The sequence below is a fragment of the Hemitrygon akajei genome, chromosome 3 (assembly GCF_048418815.1).
Source record: "Hemitrygon akajei chromosome 3, sHemAka1.3, whole genome shotgun sequence".
Lineage (NCBI taxonomy): Eukaryota > Metazoa > Chordata > Chondrichthyes > Myliobatiformes > Dasyatidae > Hemitrygon > Hemitrygon akajei.
Window position 1 is genome coordinate 178,755,647 of NC_133126.1, and position 22,418 is coordinate 178,778,064.

Here is a 22,418-nt window from a genome sequence, read left to right on the forward strand (position 1 = left end):
CTGGTGATCCTTGTATCAGTGGTGGGAGTTTGGCATTCTGAGATGTATTTGGAAAGACAAGGACTGATTGAGATTATGTAGTAAAGGTTAGTGGGAAGTCGTGTCCCATGAACTTGGGTTTCTTTTGAAGAGATCACCAAAGGACTTGAGGGCAGGGCAGGAAATGTCAAGTGAACTGAAAGGTTTTTGACAAATGGTTTGTCTCTCTTCAGTGGCTGAAACATTGAATACAATACTATAAAATACAGTTAGGCCATGGTACTGATGTCTAAAATTGGATGCTTAAGGTGAAGGAAAAGATTTTTAAAAAGTGGATCTGAAGGAGTACATTTTTCATTGGTTTCTAGAATGAGTTGCCAGAGGAAGTGGTCATAGCAGGAACAGTAGCAATATTTAATTGGCATCTGGGCAGGCTGTTGAATGAGTTAAGCATTGAAGGATATGAAATTAATTTAGCAAGTGGGATTAGTATAGACAGACATGACTGGTTAGCATAGATAAGGTGCTGTATTGTAAGAAGGTTAGAACACATGGAATCTAGGGAGAGTTCACCAAATGGATACAAAATTGGCTTTTTGGAGTGAGTCAGTTTTTTCTTCTGATTTGGGGATGAATGGTGGTGCGCCACAGAGATTGGTACTCGGTCCTCTCATATACATTAGTAATTTGAAGGAGCATTTGGGTAGCATGATTAGTAAACTTGCTAATGATGCTGAAGTTCAAAGAGTGGATTGTGAATAAAGTTGCTTAAGTTTATAGGGTATTGGGGAAAGTGGGCAAAGAAATGGCAGATGGAATTTAGCTCAGACAAGTGCAAAATGCATTTTTGGAAGTTAAACCAGGACAAAACATGCAAAGCAATTGGCAGGGCTCTGGGAAGTGTTAATCAACAGAGACATGGGCACTTGTACCTGGCACCCTAAAAGTGCATCATAGGTAAACGGTATGGTGAAGGAAACATTGAATTTGGACTTCCTCTTACAATGCTATAAAATGGTTGGTAGGCCATGGTAGATGTGTCTAAAGCTAGAGGTTTAAGGTGAAGGAAAGAATTAGAAAGAATCTGGGAAGTAAAATTTTTATTGTTTGATATTTAGAATGAACTGACAGAGGAAGAGGTTGAAGCAAGAATAGTAGCAACATTTAGTCAGCATCTGACCTGGCATAAAGGAAATTAGTTCAGGCAAATGAGATTAGCATAGATGGGCACGATGGCGAGCATAAACATGGTGGGGTGAAAGCGTGTTTATATGCTGTAGAACTTCAGGAGTCAGAGGCAAGTTAATTGAAACACAAGATGCAAAGGTCTTGCCAGGGTGAATGTGAAGAAAATAATACTCTTGGGGAATTGGAATGAGTGGTTATGTGCTGATCTAGAACTGGGGGTCTGTGGTTAAACATTAAAGCTAAGTTTTCTAAGGATTGTGAATCTCTTGAATAAAATATATTTTATTTTGTAAGTGGGTGCTTGAAATATATTTTTTTAAAAAGCAAATGCTGGAAACGCTCAAGCAGGTCTGGTCACATCAGCGAGAAGAGAAGCAAATGTAATGTTTCAGGCTGGAGATGTACATTTTGATGAGAAACATTGCAATTTTGTGTGAGCTGCCTGAGAACAAACGGATGGCAGGGATTTGGTATAGTGAATGAACTTGAGGCAAAAGTGTTCATTTTGAAGCACTTGAAGTTGTTTGAAGTAGCCAATCAGATTGCATCACTTAGTCATTATCTATTCTGTTAGTAGATTCCTCTCTCCCCCCTCCGCCCCCAGAACTAGAAACACTGGAGTAGAAAAAAGCTTCTGTTAGAAATGCGCTGTAGTGTTTTATTACTTGCCTCTTGGGGAACAAGTGGACTTTTAATTTTGCAATTCTGCTGAAAGATAGCACTTCCATTTTACACAAACAGTCCAATAATGTCTTCATATGGTCTCTTTAATCACCATCACAGTCTTTCTGCCCCTACAGGAGCTGCACCCAGCCCCTTATACAGGTTATCTCTGTGCAGATTGTCCTTTGTTCCAGACTTAAATTCAGTACACTGTGAAGCTAACTGCTATACAACTTGTAGGTTCTATGATGAATGTCCTTGAAAATGACAAAGCAGAGTTGATAAAAAATTAAATAGAAGCTTGAGTAACTTAATGTCTTGGGATAGGTAATGGGTTTCAATTGTAAAAGGTTTCGCCCAGCTGATACAACTATATTAGACTGTTGCTTATGATCTGATTTCTGCAAAGACTGTTTCAGTTTGTGTATTTCAATGCCGATTCCATTTCTCTTAAAATCTACCTGGTTCATATAATTCTAAATGTCTACAGTGCTTTAAGTTTCATCTTAAGAGTGTAACATTAGACCCCACCCCCCAGTTACTTCCTTGACTTTTTTTGTTAATCAGGCCTTTGCTCTATCTACCCACCTATTTCCATTGAGCTTCATTTGTCCAATGCTATGCATGATGCATGTACTACATGTTTCACCTTTGCCTTTGATCAAGTCTAAAGCTGGAACTTTGATCTCGTGTCACATAATATTCATTTTAAGACAGATTATTTCTTAATGAAAGCACATTGAGGTTGTCTAAGAATTACGTAAATCATGAATATTTGTAAAATGTGTGCTAGAATAGCATTTGTGCTAAATTTTTGAAGCAGTTTTGTTATAATTCGTATCTTAGTGTTTTATCCTTTCTCTTCTCTCTTCCCCCCCCCCCCCCCCCCCCAAATAAAAGGTGGATGGAGGAATTGAGTGCCTTTTTGAAATTCGCTCAATAGTCTCGGAGTCTGATGTGTCATCCTTTGAAATTCAGCACAGTGGTTTTGTAAAGCAGTTACTGTTGTATTTGACGTCTAAAAGTGACAAAGACCTGGTGAACCGACATGTCAGATTGAAAAGGTTTCTTCACGTATTCTATGGTTGTCCTGTAAGTGGTAACTCTGATTACATAAATTTATTTTTTCCCTCCTGACAAATCTTGCCAATCTGATAACTAGTAACTCCAGATCTAGTTCTGTGAGACCATCAAACTGATCTCAAAAAGCAATTTAATTTTTCATTGCAGTGTATATATTTAAATTTCAGCAAGGTTAAAATTCTTTATGAACTATCTTGACATCAATTAATATTAATCAAAAACTTAGTAAGCAGTTTTGAACCTGAAGCACCCAAATGTCTTGCGATACGTGGGGAGCAATTGCCACAAAAATTAGAACAGGTTTTTAAAAAAAAAGGGCTCCAAGAGCATTCAATGGTAAATAGGTATGGGTAGTCATGAGTCAGAGCAGGTGCAGAGGAAGTACACATTCTGCTTACCACTTTTATCATATTCTTAAGTTGATTATTGCTCAAGGAAACACATAGTTGGAGTACTGTACATCTTGAAGTTCAGTAGTCATATTATAACCTGTGATTGTATATTCTAAAGAAAGATGCTGTTTTTTGGGTGATTGATCAGAGTTGGAAGTTGCCCTTTCATCCCTGCATTTCCTATAATAATGACCCATGACATTGGTTTTATTAAAAGTTGTTTTCTCCTTACTTTACGGATTTGCGTCCATTAGAATATTTGGCAATGCCTTTTGGCCTTGAAGATTAATTTGTTCAACCAAACTAACCATTGCAGAAGTAGGGCAGGGGTTAGAAATTCTCACATCTCATTCCAGCTAGTTAGTTACCTGTGCCTGGAATTCAATATAATAATTTTCACTATTCTATTGGATGATTAGAATTGCAATGATATTGGAAGGTCCGCAGCATTCAGGTCCAACAACTTACTGAAGCAAGGCCCATGCCACCAAAACCTATGAACTTCTCTGGCAGTTTGGCTACAGATTGTATTATCTACAGGATAGAGTACAGCATATTATTGTGATAGCACTTCTCCCTTTTAACCTCTAACCAGTAATATCGTGCTTATTCTTCAATGGTAATCTTCATGTTGCATGTCTTACTTTGATGTATCTTGTTCATTGTTGCTGGATCGAAGTCCTAGATTCACTAGTTAAGATGTCATTGGAGTGTTTCAAAGAGGTAAAACTAAATTATTCTTCATGTCAAAGCAATTGGTGTCTCAACTTTTAAGGGAGATTATAAGTAACAATATTTTTCTTGTAGATTATCTTGCCTCCAACTAAGTAAATTAGCTGTCAATTTAATGTCATTTATTCAGGTACATCCACAAATTAGCCACCAGAAGCAGTATTTCCAATGAGCACTCATCCAATTATTTTCTGCCTCAGCTCTCCTAAATTCTGCCCCTACCAAATGAAATAAAACGAAAGACGTAGTTTTAAAAACTTATTGGCTTCGAGAGGAAGTCAATATCTTTATTAATTGCTAAATCCTGGTAACTTTTTCCGGGGCACTTCACTTTAATTTGCTCTTCTGTAATGTGTTATCTTGTGTAAGCAATTGTATGGCAAATTTTGCTTATGAGAGGAGAAAAAAGTCCTGATTTGGTGAGGGTTTTGTTGATTTGTCTTTGGCCAATGAATGTGAGGAGTAAGAGGATCAGAGGGGAAAAGAGGAATTTTTTTCCAACAGATCATTTGAATAGCCAACATGAGGCTATGGACCAAGTGCTAGTAAATGGGATTTTTTCATTTGGAGGCATAGGCATAGTGGGCCAAGAAGCCCGTTTTTGTGCTGCTTGATACTGATTCTGAACATTGAGATGTTTCAAACTGTCTGTATTAATTGCAGAATAGATCTAAATATAGATACATAGCCATTGTTAATAGTCATGTTGTCTGCACTATTATAAACCTGTGATGTTGCCAATGCAGAAAATATATTTGCCTATAATAGACTTAAAAAAATTATCCAACTGATTATTTCTTTTGTTGGAAGCTAGCTTATAATGTAACATGTTTAATCGCTCTCTGACATTAAAGGGTATAAATTGTGCACACAGATTGAAAGCTCATTTTCTAAGTGGCATCTCTGATATAGGTCTGTTAATCAGATCTATCTCAGAGGTTTTGGAAGAGAAATTCTGCTGACCTAGCCAATATTTGCAGAACGCCTTGCGCTGAATTAAGCTTCAGTGTCATTTGCCTTTACACATTTAAAGTAAAGAGGAAGAAAAAAAAAATCAATTTTCCAAACCTGGACGATTAGAGATAATTCTCAGGATTGCTATGTATTTTGTCTCTTTGCAGCCTCCAGGAGATGAACCTCTTGGTAGACTTGAACCACTTGGAAACGGGCCATTGCTGGCATTGGTGCACAAAATGAACAATTGTCTGAGTCAGATGGAGCAGTTTCCAGTGAAGGTGCATGATTTCCCAAGTGGTAATGGAACAGGAAGCAGGTATGAATAATAAATAGAAGTATCAAAAATTTAAAGGTGTGGAGCCTTCATTTTTCACTCTGTTCCCTTGCTGTCTCCACCAACCTGCAGGCAATCTAAAAGAAAGCCAGCCATTGTTAAGAAACATTTACAACCTTTAAGGTTAATATCCCTGGATTACAGCAATTTAAGTTCATGATTCAGATTTTAGAGATTGATCTTTGAATGTGGTTTGATTTAACTAAATCATGGAAGTCCTATGACTGGGTATGTGGGTTTTGCTGGGGTGTTGGGCATATCATGGTGTTGTTCTATACCAACTTAAAAATGGACTAAATCTGAACTTTATTTAGCTCCAAGCTAAAATGGCACCCTGTTGCTATAAGTTTTAATGAAATGGGAAGCTATTTCCCCTATTAATTCCACACTAGCTCTCACAGCGACAATCTTACTGGCTTTATTTCCTTGTACTCTTGCTGTTTGTCAGATGGTGGTGTAGTAGCATCAGACTTCAAGGTGAAGGGTCCCAGGTTCAAACCCGTCCTGCTGCCTGCCCACTTTCCATCCATGCTGGGTTGATCATCGAGCTAGCAACTTGGCCTGGTTATAAAAAAAAACAGACAAACGGTCAGGAAATGGCAAAGAAAATGCCCACCCAATGCACCACAATTTGTGAAAAGGAACAACTCTTGCTATATATTCTTTATTGTAGGCCAATCAATATTTATTTTTTGATTTATTTTGGCAGTAACCTATATTTAAGAGTGATTTACGGAAGTCAACTTGCCAGTTGTGAGGTAGAACCAGAGGAAACACAAGCAGTCACACCAAAATGCAAATTTTGCACAATGTCAACATGCTGCACTTGAAGAGCTTCTCTTGGAGTTCAAAAACTTAACTAATATTTGGAGCTTAAGTCAATGTTACATGTTTGGGTAGATGATGTCATTGTTACCCATTTTAACTTCTAATTGTCCTAGGCTAAACTAGCCTTCAGTTATAAACACCTGAGATTTTGTAAATAATACTGGAATCCAGAGCAACACACAGTACTGGAGGAATTCAGCAGGTCAGGTGGCATCTATGAAGGGGGATCAATAGTTGGCATTTTGGGCTGAGACCCATCATCGGGTTTCAGCTGGCCTTCAATTATTTGGAATTTTTGAGACTAGAATATATAATTAGCATCGGGTAATATAGTGATGGTTTTTGAAATAATGTAAGCTTTTAATTTCAGACTCTGTCCTGCATTGCTCATGTACATGTTAACATTCTACCTCTCCTTTGCATTTAACCTGTTAGACTTGCATAAATCTTTCCTAATCTTTGGGGGTGGGGGGTGGTGGTGTAATAGTTTTAGTTGCTTGTGTAGCTCTGGAAGTTAGTTTTCCTTTTCCATGACAATGTACTTTCATTTGATTCTTTTTCTTTCATCAGGGGATCACAGGCTCTGAAATTCTTCAATACACATCAATTGAAATGTCAGTTACAGAGACATCCAGACAGTACCAATGTCAAGCAGTGGAAGGGTGGTCCAGTGAAGATTGATCCATTGGCTTTAGTACAGGCCATTGAGCGTTATCTTGTTGTCAGAGGTAATGGCTGTTTGATATGAGTTGAGCAATAAAATTTTCTTTCAATTATGTTGTGATGTTGGCAATAATGTTCAAATCGTACCTTGAATTAAAAATCTACTGTATTTTGTCAAACAATCAAGGCTTTGTCTAAATTACACCAACCTGGATATTTCACTTAAATTGGCTTAACTGTCTGGGACAAATTAATTTTATTTGAAAAGATTGTGAAATATCATTAATTGGTCTCTTAATGTTTTGATGCCACCTTTTTAAACCTTAATTTAAGATTGTTTATCTTTCCTCAGTACACAGGTGCAAAGAATCAATTTTCCATTATCCAATTGACCTGGCTTAACAAAATTAACTCTTAAGAGTCCTCAATTAAAATAGCAACACTAAAAAGCTAAACTGGAATTGAGGTTGTCAAGTTTTATTTTGTCAGGGTGCAGCTTAGAAGCCGAAGGAAATGAATTCACTATTGAGAAATGTAGTATGTCTTCAATCAGTCAGCTGATTCGTGGCTTTGCTAAAAATCTGAGTACAGACCACATCTATTGTAGATGAAAAGCAAAAGACACCAACACTCCTGTCTACTATATGCTGGAAGTGGATAAAAGTGAGCTGGATTGACTTTAAAGGAAGAATGAAGCCCAGTGGCTTGTTATGAGGGAAGCAATGTCACTAGTATAGATAGTAATCTGCCTATAAAACATCAGGGATACTTCACAAAAGTAGATCAAGCATTCCATTTCAAATTTTGATTTTATTTTGCTCAAATATTAACTATTATCTTGCAAAAAGAAGAATGTTAGAAAAACAAATCTTAATGTTTGAAGGCAAAACAGATTGAAGAAACAGAAGAAAAAAAAGATTGCACATTGTTCAAAGCAAGGGTAGAGGAAAGATGAGGGAAAATTGCCAATGCTTCAAAATTTTGCTTGTGTACTGAAGAATGACCAAAAAATCCTATTAAATGTGATATCAAAGTAGATTAATTTAGGCCCATTTAGTCTTGGGGTTCACAGACATCTTGGTTATTGGTAGGAGGTGCATGGCATAAAAAAGGTTAGAACCTGCATTAGTCTGTCATTTCTTATGACATTTATGTCTCAAAGGGTGTGTGTGTGTATATATAGATATATGTAGATAAGATTTCCCAGCATGGACTTTGGAATGGATAATTTTGACAAATCACAATTTTTTTCCAGGCGGCAACAACCATTATGGTTGAGGCAAATATTGTGAATGGGATTCAAAACTCTTTTAAGCAACCATGGAAGTGCCTTTGAAATTAGTGTTGGGATGCCAAATTTGATTGTAAATGGTCAGAGAACAATATTCAAGCCAAATATCAAAAACTGTGGTTGATAAACAGTCAAAAACATTTCAATTAAGAAATAGTATCTTTAGTTAAAAAGAATAGTAGGTACTATGGAACTAGAGTGCCGTATTCATTTTGAAAATACACGTTCAATAGAAATTAATGTCATGCAAAGAAAAAATCTCTGCCACCTTAATGAGATGTGAAGTTCAGTTGATGAATGCATAGAGGAATGAAAAAGAATAGAAGGTAAGTAAATATTTAGGACTGTTGGTTCCTGTGCTTTTTTTGCACTATAGTGGTCATGATTTTTAATTGCATTTGTGTTCTCGTGCTGGTCTGAAATTCTGGAGCTAAAGTTGACATTTTTCTGATTCAAGGGTATGGAAGAATACGTGAGGAAGATGAAGATAGTGATGATGATGGCTCAGATGATGAAATTGATGAGTCATTGGTGAGTTTGTCTTAGCTGGATTTTACAGAAGTGTTTATCATTGTCAGCTTCTATTAAAACTAATGGTTAACTGTCAAATGTTCACTTAGAAAATCAACTTGTTTGCTTTAGAAAATATGATACGTTTCTATCTACAAATTTACAACTTGATCACAATATAAAATTTTCTCCTTTATAAAAGGAGAGAAGCACTCAACCAATATCCAAAAGGAGCCATCAAATGCTTAAATTTATATTGTGTGTCCATCTGAGTATATCCATCCACATTTCTATGTATTGCTTTTCACTGCAAATTCAAACACCATCCAAGCTTTGGAGAATGTTACACCATTATATAACATTCACTTTTGCTATGATTATTTTCTACAGTTGAATAATTCCGTGTGATTTATTAAGGATTGGCTTTTATTTAGTCTCAATTGACTGAATAGATTGGGAACAAGCTGTTCTCTTATTCCTTGTTCCTGGTTGTTTTTTTTAAGCTATTACCTCATACTGGAATGTGATGAATAATGATTGATAATTTGTTAAACAGTCTACTCTTGCAAAGTCTTAGAGCAGGAAGTTAAAACTCAGGAACTTGAGTTATGCTTGAAGAGGCATGCAGTTTGGACATTTAATTTATAAGTTGAAATTAATCCATTATAAATCATCCTTTATATTAAGCTGAACAGGAATAGGTCACACATCCTGTTCTCCCTCAGCCATGACCATCGCTATCTGTGCCCAGGTATTAATATGGTATTATTCAAAGTACTAAAATCTAGAATACTCCAGATATCACCACATGGGGGGAGGGGGGATGGATGGAAGAGAATTTTCTCAAATCTCTACCCTAATCCTGTGGTTGTAAACACCACTTTCTTTGATGCCCACCATTTCTTCGATCCAGGCTGCTAATCTTGTTTAAGTGTACATTTAATGCCAGAAATGTGTACAAAATACATCCTGAAATGTTTTTTCTTCACAACTATCCAAGAAAACAGAAGTGCCCTAAAGAATGACAATTAAATGCTAGAACCCCAAAGTCCACCCAGCTCCCCCCACCAGCAAAAAAGAAGCATTGGCACCTGCCACTTAGCACTCAAGTGTGCAGCAAAAGCAACAGCAAAGACAGACTTACAGTACCCAAAGGCTATGTGTTCACCGGATATTTGACATACCACAGGTTCTCTCTCTCTCTCTCTCTCTCTCCCCCCCCCCCCCCCCCAAAATAAGGGAGAAAGATCTCTCTGTTTCACAGTGAGAGGGGAGTCGTAACAAACAACTCGCTAGTTTATGATGTTAAAAGTCCGTTGTGTCGCTTTTTCTGAGCTCTGTGCCCAAAGATTTCAGGTCTCTGGGCACACAGCCAAAGATCTTCTAGCTCCAACGACTCACTGGTCCAAGACACTGACCTTCAATCTACCAGTCTCCAGAGCCCCAAGATCCTTAGCCTCCAAAGGTGAGTTGAACTCTTAGGCCGTGCCCGTAGCATGTCAGATAACAGCCAGTCGTAAAACACTGAGAGCGGGTCCCATTCCTGCTAAGAACTGAAGTCAACGTGTAACTGCAGGTCAGTGTCTTCAAAAGAAGCCTGAAAGGAAAAAATAGGTATTAAAGATGAAATAGAACTGTTTCCGAAGCTGCAAACAAAGGAGTCGCTGTTTAGTGCCATCTTGACTAAGCTCTTGTCTATATTCATCAAGTTGCCACCTGCCAACCCCTCACCTCCATTGAACTATTTCAGCTCCAAAATAATACAAAACTGGCCCTTCCAGTCACTGGTAGCTGAAATTCCTCCAGGTAATGTATTGATCAATTCTATAAAAATTTTGCATTATATTTAGTGTCCCAAACTACTGAATGCTGCTTAACCACCTTACCTGTTTGTTTCTGCCTTCAGGGATTTTTGGACATGTACAGTGCACACAGGTGTCTCTGTTCCTCCATACTTCCTAGGGTTCTTCCATTCGATATTTGAATTCAGGTTTTATTAGTTACAGCGTTATTGATCTCTGTTTTCAGGATTAAATTTCATTTGCCATTTCTGTCCATTTTTCCAATTTAATGTTGATCTGTTGCCAATGATGACACTCATCAATAGTTCAATTTAATTATTAGAGAATGTATACAGTACACATCCTGAAATTCTTGTTCTACATAGACATCCATGAAAACAAATGTCCCCAAAAGACTAAGTGACAGTAAAACCTTAGAACCCCAAAGCTCCCCTCCCATGCACAAGCAGCAGCAAAGCAACAACCCTCCACTCCCCCAGCTCAGCAAAAAAAAACCCAGCACCCACCAAGCAGGTAATAGGAAAGCCCCCAAGAAAGTCCATGAACTGCAGTATAACAAAAACTAATTGTTCACCCGATATCGATGCAATGCTCCTCAGACAGGATGAAGAGATCATTACTCCCCAATGCCATTCGGCTTTACAATTCAAACGCCAGGGGTAGGATATGTTAAAGTGCCGGGGTCAGGACTGAGCTTAAGTTACCATTCAATGTATTTCTTAGTAAACTATTTAAGAACTTTTTAAAAGCTATTTATTAATGCTTTTTGAGAGGGTGATTTTAGATGCATATTTATATTGAGTTAAGTATTGTATGTAATTAGTTTTGCTACAATAAGTGTATGGGACATTGGAAAAATGTTGAATTTCCCCATGGGGATGAATAAAGTATCTATCTATCTAAATTGACATACCACAGGCTCTCTCCCTCTCCCTAATAAAGGCACAGAGAGGTGTCGCCTTTCACAGTGGGAGAGGAGACACAAACAACTTTTAGTCTGCACATTGCTTCTTCCCCCCAGAGTTCTTCAACTCACAAATCGGCAGCGAACTCTCTCTCCACCAGCGAGAGAAAGCCAGTACTGAGCCCCAGACAGCTGATCCGATGTTCTGTTTTCTCCCACGATGCTTTGCTCAATGGCGCTGGCTTAGAATCTGCTCATCCCCAGGACCCCAAAGCTGCGCTAGTCTTTTGGACTATACCCTTGGGATTTTAAAAAAAAAACTGCCACAAAGAACCAAAGTTTGAGTGTAACTCTGTCAGTCTTCAACAGAGCCCTATCCAGTTTGAAAAGGAAAAAGAGACATTAAAGGTTTCCACAGATGTGCTTGAAGTCGCTGTAGAGTGCCAACATAACTCTGTCCATTTATCAATATTAAACTGCAGGTCATCTGTGAACTTGTTAATTGTTCATCCTACATTCTTATCTATGTAACTAAATTATCTACATATGGTGATCTTCAACCAATCCAACTAGACTAATCACACTTGCACATTTCCATCAGTTTACCTGCCATCATGATTTTCATGCCATCCACCTACATGAGAGAATTTACAGCAGTCATTTTAACTTGTTAGCTAGCAGATATATGGCATGTGGGGTGGGGGGGGGAAAAACAAGAGTAACCATGAGGTCATGGGGAGAGTATTCAAACACCACAGACTGTACCCTTGGTCAGGGTCAAACCCAGGGCACTTGCTACAAGGCAGCAGAACTAACTGCTGTGCCACTAGCACAAACTTTATGTACACGGTTCTCACTGAACGCCTTTGAAACTGTTTAAAACCTTGTATGTTTTCACATTTCAGAATCAATCTAAACCTCATTTTCATCTGTCAATTATATTGCTTTCACTAAACTTGCTGTCTTAAGAATTCTTCTGTCAAGCTGATCAATTTGTTTAACTTGCCTGTAAGTAGAATTACCCTGTAGGTGGGATCAGATTCCAAGTTATGCCAGAAAAGGAAGGAATAGACACCAAAGAAAGCATTGTTGGCATTTTTTTGGTGATTGAAGGTGCCATTTCTTCAATGCAAAGTCCTGACCAATGAGCCATAGTTGCTGCCTCTGCCTTGCTGCAATCTAAATCTGTGCTCCATTTTCTATCACAATACTTGCAACTCACTAAGCTCAATCAGGTTTTTTTAATTAATTACATGGCATATATTCTAGCTACTACATTGTGTATCATGGTTATAATTTAACACTCAATATCCTTGATGCTACTAAGTTCAGCATACTTAAACACAATGCAGAAAGGAGTAAATCAATAGTTTTTGAAGTTTAAGTTACTAGGCCAACCAGTGATTTTTATTCTTGAAGCAACTGTACTTCAGTGGATGAGTATACTAAATCTTGGCCCTTTTTTTTTAAATCCTAGGCTGCCCAATTCTTGAATTCGGGGAGCGTAAGGCACAGACTACAGTTTTACATAGGAGATCATTTGCTACCTTATAACATGACTGTTTACCAAGCTGTCAGGCAGTTCAGTGTGCAAGCTGATGAGGAAAGAGAATCCACTGATGATGAGAGTAATCCGTTAGGACGGGCAGGGATATGGACAAAGACCCATACGATATGGTATGTATGAAATGCACTCATTACATGCAATGAACTTTATTCTAATAACTTTGCATGCTTCCTTTGTATCAAAGCAATTGAAAAAGCATTGTTCCACTTCTGTGTAACTTTCACAGAAAGTAATTGTAGACCACATGACCACCCAGCGAGAACCAGCTTGCCATCTTTACAAAGACCCACTGTGCCAGGATGCTAATGCTAATTTGTTCAATGTTGATCAGGAAAATGGTTTTTACTTGACTGGACTGAACAAGAAAGCCTGAAGTGCTGTAAACCACTGGCAGCCTTCGTTGACTCCAGGGATCTTAATGCTAATTTGGGTCATACATGTACAACCCATTCATCTGATGAATCTGTACTTTGAAAAGTGCATTGGAGGTGAAGTTTGTTCAGTTGGTGGGAAGGTATGTCGGATTGTTAGAATTCAAGTGGTGAAAGAGAGAAGTCAAAAATTAAGGGAGTCCTGAGGAAGTGCTGGAGGCAGGGAATTCAGAATGAGTGAGAAGACAATGAAGTCCAAGTGGATAGAAAGAAATTAAGAGTAAATTATGGGAGGAAAATGAAGGTGTAGCAACCAGCAAAAGGCTTGGATGGCAAAGTATTGCTTTCTTGAACGCAGAGTCGAATAAATATTAAATTTGAAAGGAACAACTTGTTGCCATAACATGAAACATTCCAGTTTTATTCCATTGACAGGAAAACTTGCAAATCTTATATGGTATATTTTTGCTTCTGGAATGCTTTCCATAAAGTGCACGAAGAATTATTCTACGGGTTCTTCCCAGGTTAGGAATGCCTGACTTATTGACAGCCTATACATGCAAACAAGCATTTGTAAGGTCTCAAAAGGTTCAAAGGTGCAATTTAATAGCAGAAATATATACAATATACAACCTGAAATGCTTTTTCTTTGCAACCATCCACGAAAACAGGAGTGCCGCAAAGAATGAATGACAGTCAAATGTTAGAACCCTAAAGTTTCTCCCCAGCTCCCCCCCACGCTTAAGTGGCAGCAAGCAACAATGCCCACTCCCCCCACTGGCAAAAAAAAAGCATCGGTACCCGCCACCAAGCACTCAACAGCAAAGACAGACTTGCAATTACCCCAAAGACTACATTGTTCACCTGGCATTCGACATACTACAGGTTCTCTTTCCCTAATGGGGAGAAAAGGGTATCTCCGTTTTCACAGCGAGCAAGGAGACGTAACAAACAGCTCGCTGGTTTATGGAAAAGTCCATCATGTCGCTTTTCTCGTGCTCTGTGCCCAAAAATCAGGGCACACAACTGCAGATATTCCAACTCCCCTGACGACACACAGGTCTCCTGTCATGACACTGACCCTCCATCCGCCCGTCTCCAGAGTCCCGAAATCTTAGGCTTCTAAATCTGAGCAGGAGTCTTGGATAGAGCCCTTGGTGTGCCAAACAACAAGGCCAGTTATGAAACCCCGAGAGCTGGTCCCATTCCCTCAAAGAACCGTAGTCAGCGTGTAATAACTTCAGATCGGGGTCTTCGAAAGAACTCTGAAAGGAAGAATATATTAAAGATGGAAATAGAGCTGTTTCCGAAGATGCAAGAGAAGGAGTTGCTGTCCAACACATTGCTCCGTCTTCATCTCTGGGATACATTTGCTGCAGTCAATTTCTGCTGTGCAGGAACTTGATTCACAACAATCATTCTGTCTTCCAGAGAAATCCAAGCACGTCAAATGCCCTGGGTTAACTATGTGTTGCCTCTTGTTAGCCTGTGTCTCCAAGTATATTGCCATGAAGCTACCTTTCCTAATTGTGAACAGTAGAGGTTATGAGTAGTTCTTAGGAATGGAAACCAGACATGAGGAGGACCAATATATCATAGAATTAAGTTGATTGCAAATCCCATCAGGATTCTGTAGATGGAGATTAGAATACTTTTTAACTGAATGGTATACAACTGAAATTTTGGGCACTTAGCAAAGGATTTTTTTGTTTTAAGTGTTTTTATCAACAGAAAAGTGAGGAAAGGAATCAAGTTTGTATTTCTCCCTGGGAGAAGATGATCCTGCTTGGAGCATGTATGAGCAGTGTTGTGTGATGTGAGAGTGACTTCATGGTTCACAAAGAACTGTTTTAGCACCATTTCATTTACTTATAATGGGCATGAATTTGTTTATGACAATCTGGTTGAAAGTTGAGTCTTGAGTTTATAGAAAGGGGAAGAAAGCCAGTTGATGTTTTGGCAGGTGCTACAATGTGTAGCAAGCATAATGGCTTGATTAGTCTCAAGTGCAGTCTGTGTATTTGAGAACGGGCCCTTCAGAAATGCCTTAATTCAGCATGAAAATTTGGCAGGAATGTGTTCAAGCAATGCAACTATTAGTGGTCAATTATATTCAGCTTCAGTTACAGTGCATTTATAAACCTACAGCACAATACAGGCCCCTTGGCCCACAATGCTGTGCCTAACGTGTACTTTAGAAATTACCCATAGCATAGCCCTCTATTTTTCTAAGCTTCATGTACCTATCCAGGAGTCTCTTAAAAGACCCTATTGTATCCGCCTCCACCATAGTCGCTGGCAGCCCGTTCCACACTCTCACCACTCTGTGTTAATAAAAAAAACTTAGCCCTGACATCTCCTCTGTACCTACTTCCAAGTACCTTAAAACTGCCCTCTCATGTTAGCCAAGTTGATGTAGAAGTGGGTAGTATTTTTAATGTGGGTAAGGTAATGCAGCTGAGATAAGGTTACATAAAATATGTGTAGAAAGGCTGCTATCTAGCAAAGCTTTTTTGATGGCAAAGAAAATCTCTGCATTTCACCTGAAACGTTCTGACTCATTTTGTGCTCTTGCAATCTTTACTCACCATCGTAATATGAATAAAAACAGAATACTGGCAATATCATAGTCAACATCTGGAGAGAGAACAATTGATCTTTCAGGTTAGTCAACTTTGTTCAGAATTGGAAAAACACGAAAACAAGTATATATGCTTTAAGTTGCAGAGAAGAGATGGGTGGAGTACAGTGGGAGTGGGGGGTTACAGGAGAAGATGAAAGGGAATGTCTGGGAGAGAAGTGGAGACCAAGAAACTCTGGATGACACAAATATATCTGCATTTGTCTGGTCTGGTGCAGATATAATTGGAGGGAGATTAATGGATGCAAGGGGGGAGCTGGAGTACTAGATCTGAATTGCAGAACTCGGCAGTGACTGTTATTTAGGTTATGATAGGTGTTAGGTTGCACAGACTATTCTGGAAATATGTGGCATCCGTGGAGAAAGATAATAAATCTAAACGCTGTTTCCTTTTGCAGATGACCTGAGTATTTTGATCATTTGCAGTTTTCAGTTTCAACATTTGCAGCAATTTGCTTTTGGGTAGATTATTACATTCTTACTTGAATAGCCTATATATTCTGTATAGCTCTGTCAGCAAACGTGCCTTTAAGATTAAAGATCTAAATTAAGGTTTTGGCAAGCTGCTGAGCAAGCCTTTGTTAGTTAAGATGGGGAACAAGTGGAGCAAAATAATCACCTTTCTCATTATTTGATGTTCCTTCTCATGAGAACTGAATTTGAGCTTCTGTTAAACTGAAATTTATGGGCCTGCACAGGGCTCACTAATGTTCTGTCAAATGTGGGGCCAGTCTCCTCACAACATTTACTACATTACTTTAATTTCCACACACGATGGTCCACAGTTTCTGAAATGGTCTATTTTAAATAGGTACAAGCCTGTTAGAGAAGAGGAAGAAGGAACGAAGGATGCAGTTGGTGGGAAAAGAGGAAGAGCTCAGTCTGCACCTACAAAAACCTCCCCCAGAAATGCAAGGAAACATGATGAACTGTGGCATGGTTAGTATTTGGGATATAACATTTCAAAACCGAGAGAAGCATCGAAATAGTGTTCTGGGCAAACCAATATGTTAGTGTGGTGACTGATTTATTTAGGCACTGCATTGATTTAATGCACATTTTGTAGTTTTCTGTGAACAGCTTCTATAAAGAAATGGTGAATAAAAATGCTGCTGTGGTGCATGTTCATTTTCAGTCTTACGCTTTAAATTGCTGTCTCTGACTTCTGCACCAGTTTATGGTGCATTGCATTGGGACCCAGTTTAACATGTTCTATTTTTTTTAACAGTAGCTCTCTCATATTCTCTTTGCAGTAGCTGTCTAGTATTTTCCTCATTCTAAAATACCACAATTCTCTCCCATTTCTTCAATATAATCCACATTTTCATTATGAAAATTACTCCTCTCTCACCTCTTTGATCCTATGGTTTTCAATATCTTCGTTGAAAGAGTCTTCGTTGTCAAGCATGTTGTCACACTTCCAAGCTTTAGCAAAAACATTTAACAGGAAGTCTTATGATCAATAATTATAAAAATATTTTGTTACATGCAAGTTGAAGCAAGGTTGTGCAGTTCACTGTGCAGTGAGCAAATGTCCTCCACTTGCATCAACATTTAAATTGAACTGTGTAACTTTTTTTGTATCTAGATGGTGTGTGTCCTCCAGTGGGAAATCCTTTGGAAACCTATCTAATTTCAGTTCCTCCAGATGGTATAACATTTGAAGACCCATCATTAGATGTAATTCTGCTGTTGAGGGTCCTCCATGCGATCAGTAGATACTGGTATTACCTATATAATGTGAGTACCACATAATATCAATAGTAACAGATGCTAGAAAGTGATTGGAGTAAAAATCTAATGCATTATCAAGTTTGAATGTTCAGAGGCTCTGGAATTAGCAATAGTTTTCAATAGTTTAATGAGTTATCATTAAAAGACAAATGATGCATACTCAGCAAGTCAATTGGCATCTGTGGTGTGAAACAGAAATTAATCTTATCATTAATGTTTTGTCAGAACTTGCATTTCATTTGACCTTATGTGGAATGTAGTTGTGCAATTGTTTTAGTGAAATCTGCATTCTCCAGTGCATTTTTCTATTTTTATCCAGAGCCATGTAATGAGCTAAGCAAATGAATGGATGCATCCAGACTTCTGTACAAATGTTAACTGCTCATGACAATTATTCAAAAGCTAGTGATAGAATCTAGTTACTGCAATTGGATCAAGCTTCTGAGTGCATCAATGTAGTTTCATCCCTGAAATGTGTGCTTCATTTTGTGGAAAAGTAGTACTTAATAATTTATATTTTATAAATTGTGCTGTAACTAAAGAACTATCCTATTCTTTGCATCTCCTAAACATGCAATTGATATTTTAAAGTATGCATTTTTTCATGTAGCGTCAAAATTCATTTGTACATTTGTCAAAATATCTTAAATTTGTTTCTTACAGAATGCAATTTGTAAAGAAATAATTCCAACTAACGAATTGATCAACAGCAAATTGACTGCAAAAGCTAACCGCCAGCTTCAAGATCCTTTGGTTATTATGACAGGAAATATACCAACATGGTTGACAGAGTTAGGGAGGACCTGGTATGAAATGAACCTGCTGCTTTTTCTTCTGACTAGATCAAATGGAACTTCCAGTTCAATAAATAGATGTGTTTTATGCAAAATTAAGCAATTTTCTAGTTAAAACTCTGGAATCTTTACCCATATCATCTGTTAGAAAATCACACAACTTTCAGAATGTTCAGTGTGTCAGAAAAAATACTTCTCTATTGTGAGAAGTACTTTTGACTGAAGGAAATGGTATCTGTCTGATCATGTTACTATAAAGCTATATTTTTTTCATCTTTGGTTCTTTATTACAGCATCAGGGTCCATTAAATTATCTGGCCCATTCCACAAGTGCACAAAAATATCACTTAACATTTAACATCAGTTAACATTTTGTTAGTTGCATTGGGGATGGTAGAAAGTGAGATGTTGCACCCTGGGAGGACAAACCAGGGTAGGTTTTACGCTCCATAGGGTACTGAGGAGTGCAGCCAAACAAAAGGATCTGGGAATACAGACTCATAATTCATTGAAAGTGGCATCACAGGTAGTAGGGTTGTAAGCAAAGCACGTTGGCCTTCATAGACTGAAGTATTCAGTACAGTAGTTGGGATGTTATGTTGAAGTTAAAATAATGGTGAGGCCTAATTTGGAGAACACTGTGCAGTTTTAGTCACCTACCTACAGGAAAGATGTTAAGATTGATAGAGTACAGAGAAAATTTACAAGGACATTTGTGACTGGAGGACCCGAAAAAGGATCTAGTGCTTTCCTGGCATATATGACTAATAAAGCTTCAGCTGGGTACAAGTGTCAATTATAACCAACATTTTGATGTCAAACTCTGCCATCTTCATCAGTGATGGTGCCTGGCCATGTCTAGTCTGGTGATTTTTATACCTCGTAATTTCCCTGATTGGATAGTCCTCAACTCCTGAATTAGAATTTGATTGCAAACAAGGTGGGAGAGCAGAAACCTGATTGGATGAGAACTAACCAATCAGGAGGGATAGACAGTGGAGGTATAAAAACAACTGGGCTAGATGTACCCAGGCATCATTCGTGATGAAGATGCCAGTTATATACCATATCTGGTGCTAGAGCTCCAACTGTAATGTGTTCATGATTTCAATGAGCTTAAAATGAAAAATATCTTGGTTTACTTCTACAGTATGGGGTGGGGGGGGTGTGAGATGTGGTGGTGACTGTTGGAACATACACTTTTTTTTTACAGGGCTGGATAGTGTAGATGTGGAATTGATTCCTCCCCTCCCCTTCTCTCTCTCTTCCCCCCCCCCCGCCCATCTCATATCTTGCTCAGGGTGTCAACGTCTCAAATTAAGGGGTTAAGGGTAGAACTGAGAAGAAGTGATGTTACTCAGAGGATAGTGAACAATTCCTGACACAAGTCTTTACAAGTTCAGTCATTAATTTTATTTGAGTTGATATTAGATACAAGGGAACTGAGGGATTTGGAATAAGTGCAAGTAAAAGGTACTGAGGTAATGATGAGCTATTGGAGTGATGCAACGTGAAAAGCTGATTGGACTACATTTGCTGTATTGTGTGTTCATTGTATGGCTTCATTATTCTTGGCTTGTATGTTCCAATTTAGATGACATTTGTCATTTAATATAACAGTGAAATCTGGTACAATTGTTGCTCACTCTGGTATGTAACTTAGAAGTTATCATTTTGTGCCATTACCTCTGCTGTCTAAATGGAGAATTTTCTTATGGCGGCTTCAGCCAAAGCAAAAAAATAAGCATAATCAGTACATTTGCTCAGCAACTCTAAAGATGTCTTTGATCTTGTTTAATTGGCGGAAGAATTGCTGTCTCCAAAGACAATTTGAAATTGGAGTTTCTGGTCTCCTAAGTTCCACACAATGTGGTGAAGTTCATCATTGGTAGCAGCAGTTTTAGGCTTTCATTCTGATTACTTTCTTGAAAGCTGCATGAATCTGTTGTGCTTTTGAATTTGCAGCAAGTTTGAACATTACCTGCTGTATTCTAATTCTGATTTCATATGCCTTCATGTCATCCATGAATATCTGCAGCACTCACAATATGGTTAAACTAACATCTGATAAACTTCATTGGTATACATGACACTAAATCAGTTATCAATGTGTGTTGGCATTCTATTTTATCTAAGTGAAATGATCATACAAAAAACACTTGAGCAAATCTATCTCTACCAGTAAGGGTAATGTATTAAAAATAAGTATCTTGTTGCCATAACAATGAAGAATGAGTTGAGCTGCATGACTTGTAATTTTTCTAAGTGCTTAAACAGGTTACCAATCATTTTATTTTTATTCTTCAAGCCCATTCTTTTTCCCATTCGACACTCGGCAAATGCTTTTTTATGTGACTGCATTTGATCGTGATAGAGCCATGCAGAGGTTATTGGATACAAATCCAGAAATCAACCAGTCTGATTCCCAGGATAGCAGAGTTGCTCCACGTTTGGATAGGAAAAAGGTAATCTGATGCAATTAACACAACTGTAATGTGGATATGTATTCGGCATTTCATCTTTTTTTAAGAATACAGGTAGTTGCACTATAGTTTTAAATAGTCTGAGAAAATTTGAAATACTTCTGTTAAAGAACTGGGACACTAAAGTCTAAGCCAGCGCCATTGGAGACTGTTCCACTGATACTCATATGGTGACCAAAGATCAAAACACAAATTCCGATGGGAGCTGAGCAATGAACAAACGAAAGTGGAAAGTAATAACTTTTTCTGCTATAGTGGGAGAATCTAGGACCAGAGCGCACAGCCTCAGAATAGAAGGATGTCCTTTTAGAACAGAAATGAGGAACTTTAGCATGTGGATGGTGAATATGTGGAATTCATTGCCACAGAAGGCTGCGAAAGCCAAGTCATTGGGTGTATTTAAAACAAAGGTTGGAAATATTCTTGATTAGTAAGGGCTTCAAAAATTATGGAGAGGAAAGCAAGAGAATGGGGCGGATTATAAATCTACCATGATCAAATGGCGAACAAGGCTCAATGAGCCCTCTGCACCTGTGTTAAGATCCTTGTTATTAGGTGAAGAAAACTGTTAAATACAACAGATTGAGATGTATTTACATCCTTGTGCTAATTGATATTAATATTCATACTGCGGGTATTCTATTCTCCAAAATAGTCCATTACATTTCAGTTGTACTTGTTCTTTTGTTTGTTAATTATTAAGGCAGCTATAGTCAGGTAAATCTTTGGATTTGGTAGAACATAAAATTGGGTCTCATTTTAGGTATTTATTGGAAAACTGATCGGCAACAGTTATACAAGTCATGGGGGAAAAAACATCCAAGTATAGTTTGAGGATCTTTTATTTTGCATTGTTCATGCTGCTGTTGGGTTGCCTTGATTGTTGTCATTACCAGAGTGATTAATTCATTAAACTTCATACATTCCTCAAAAGAGGTTTGAGTGGCACAATATAAATTCCCCAGGTTAATGGTTGCCTTACTTATCATCCAAGCATCAAGATTTTGAATTCAACTTGAACTTGTGTTTTAGGCAAAAATTTAGAATTGCAACTAGTAAATTGTCTTCAATTTACATGAGGCTTTAAGAGATTCATTATTTTATGCATTGAGCAAAGGTTTATTGGAAATGAATAAGAATGGGGTTCGCTTCAGCTCACCACATCATGAAATCCATCAGATCATTCAACTATATGAATGAGATTATGCTGATTATTATGGAAGTGTGCACCAGCACATTATTAAATCCTTAACAGTCAAAGCAATTTTAAGTAGCATAACTTTTTGGAAAGTAAGTTGTATGCAATTTTTTTCAGTTCCAGCTGTTTTCTTTTATCTCCCATGTAGCGTACAGTGAATAGAGAAGAGCTGTTAAAGCAAGCAGAATCGGTGATGCAGGATTTGGGAAGCTCCAGAGCAATGCTGGAGATACAGTATGAAAATGAAGTAAGCACACTATTTCCTATTGAAACTTAATTTCTCATTTCATATTGCTGTTAATAT

The 22,418-nt window shown here is 38.0% G+C and overlaps 1 protein-coding gene across 9 annotated transcripts in view; it reads left to right on the forward strand.

The window, feature by feature from the left end:
* The window catches only part of trip12 (thyroid hormone receptor interactor 12), a 142,348-nt gene that overhangs the window by 96,617 nt on the left and 23,313 nt on the right, over window positions 1–22,418 (forward strand). For all 9 annotated transcript variants that reach the window (XM_073041471.1, XM_073041480.1, XM_073041472.1 and 6 more), the window contains 10 exons: window positions 2,731–2,922; window positions 5,159–5,310; window positions 6,727–6,884; window positions 8,568–8,641; window positions 12,804–13,003; window positions 16,717–16,844; window positions 17,494–17,645; window positions 18,303–18,445; window positions 20,742–20,898; window positions 22,263–22,361. In XM_073041471.1, the coding sequence (XP_072897572.1) occupies window positions 2,731–2,922; window positions 5,159–5,310; window positions 6,727–6,884; window positions 8,568–8,641; window positions 12,804–13,003; window positions 16,717–16,844; window positions 17,494–17,645; window positions 18,303–18,445; window positions 20,742–20,898; window positions 22,263–22,361 (1,455 nt within the window). The remainder of the gene's footprint in view (window positions 1–2,730; window positions 2,923–5,158; window positions 5,311–6,726; window positions 6,885–8,567; window positions 8,642–12,803; window positions 13,004–16,716; window positions 16,845–17,493; window positions 17,646–18,302; window positions 18,446–20,741; window positions 20,899–22,262; window positions 22,362–22,418) is intronic.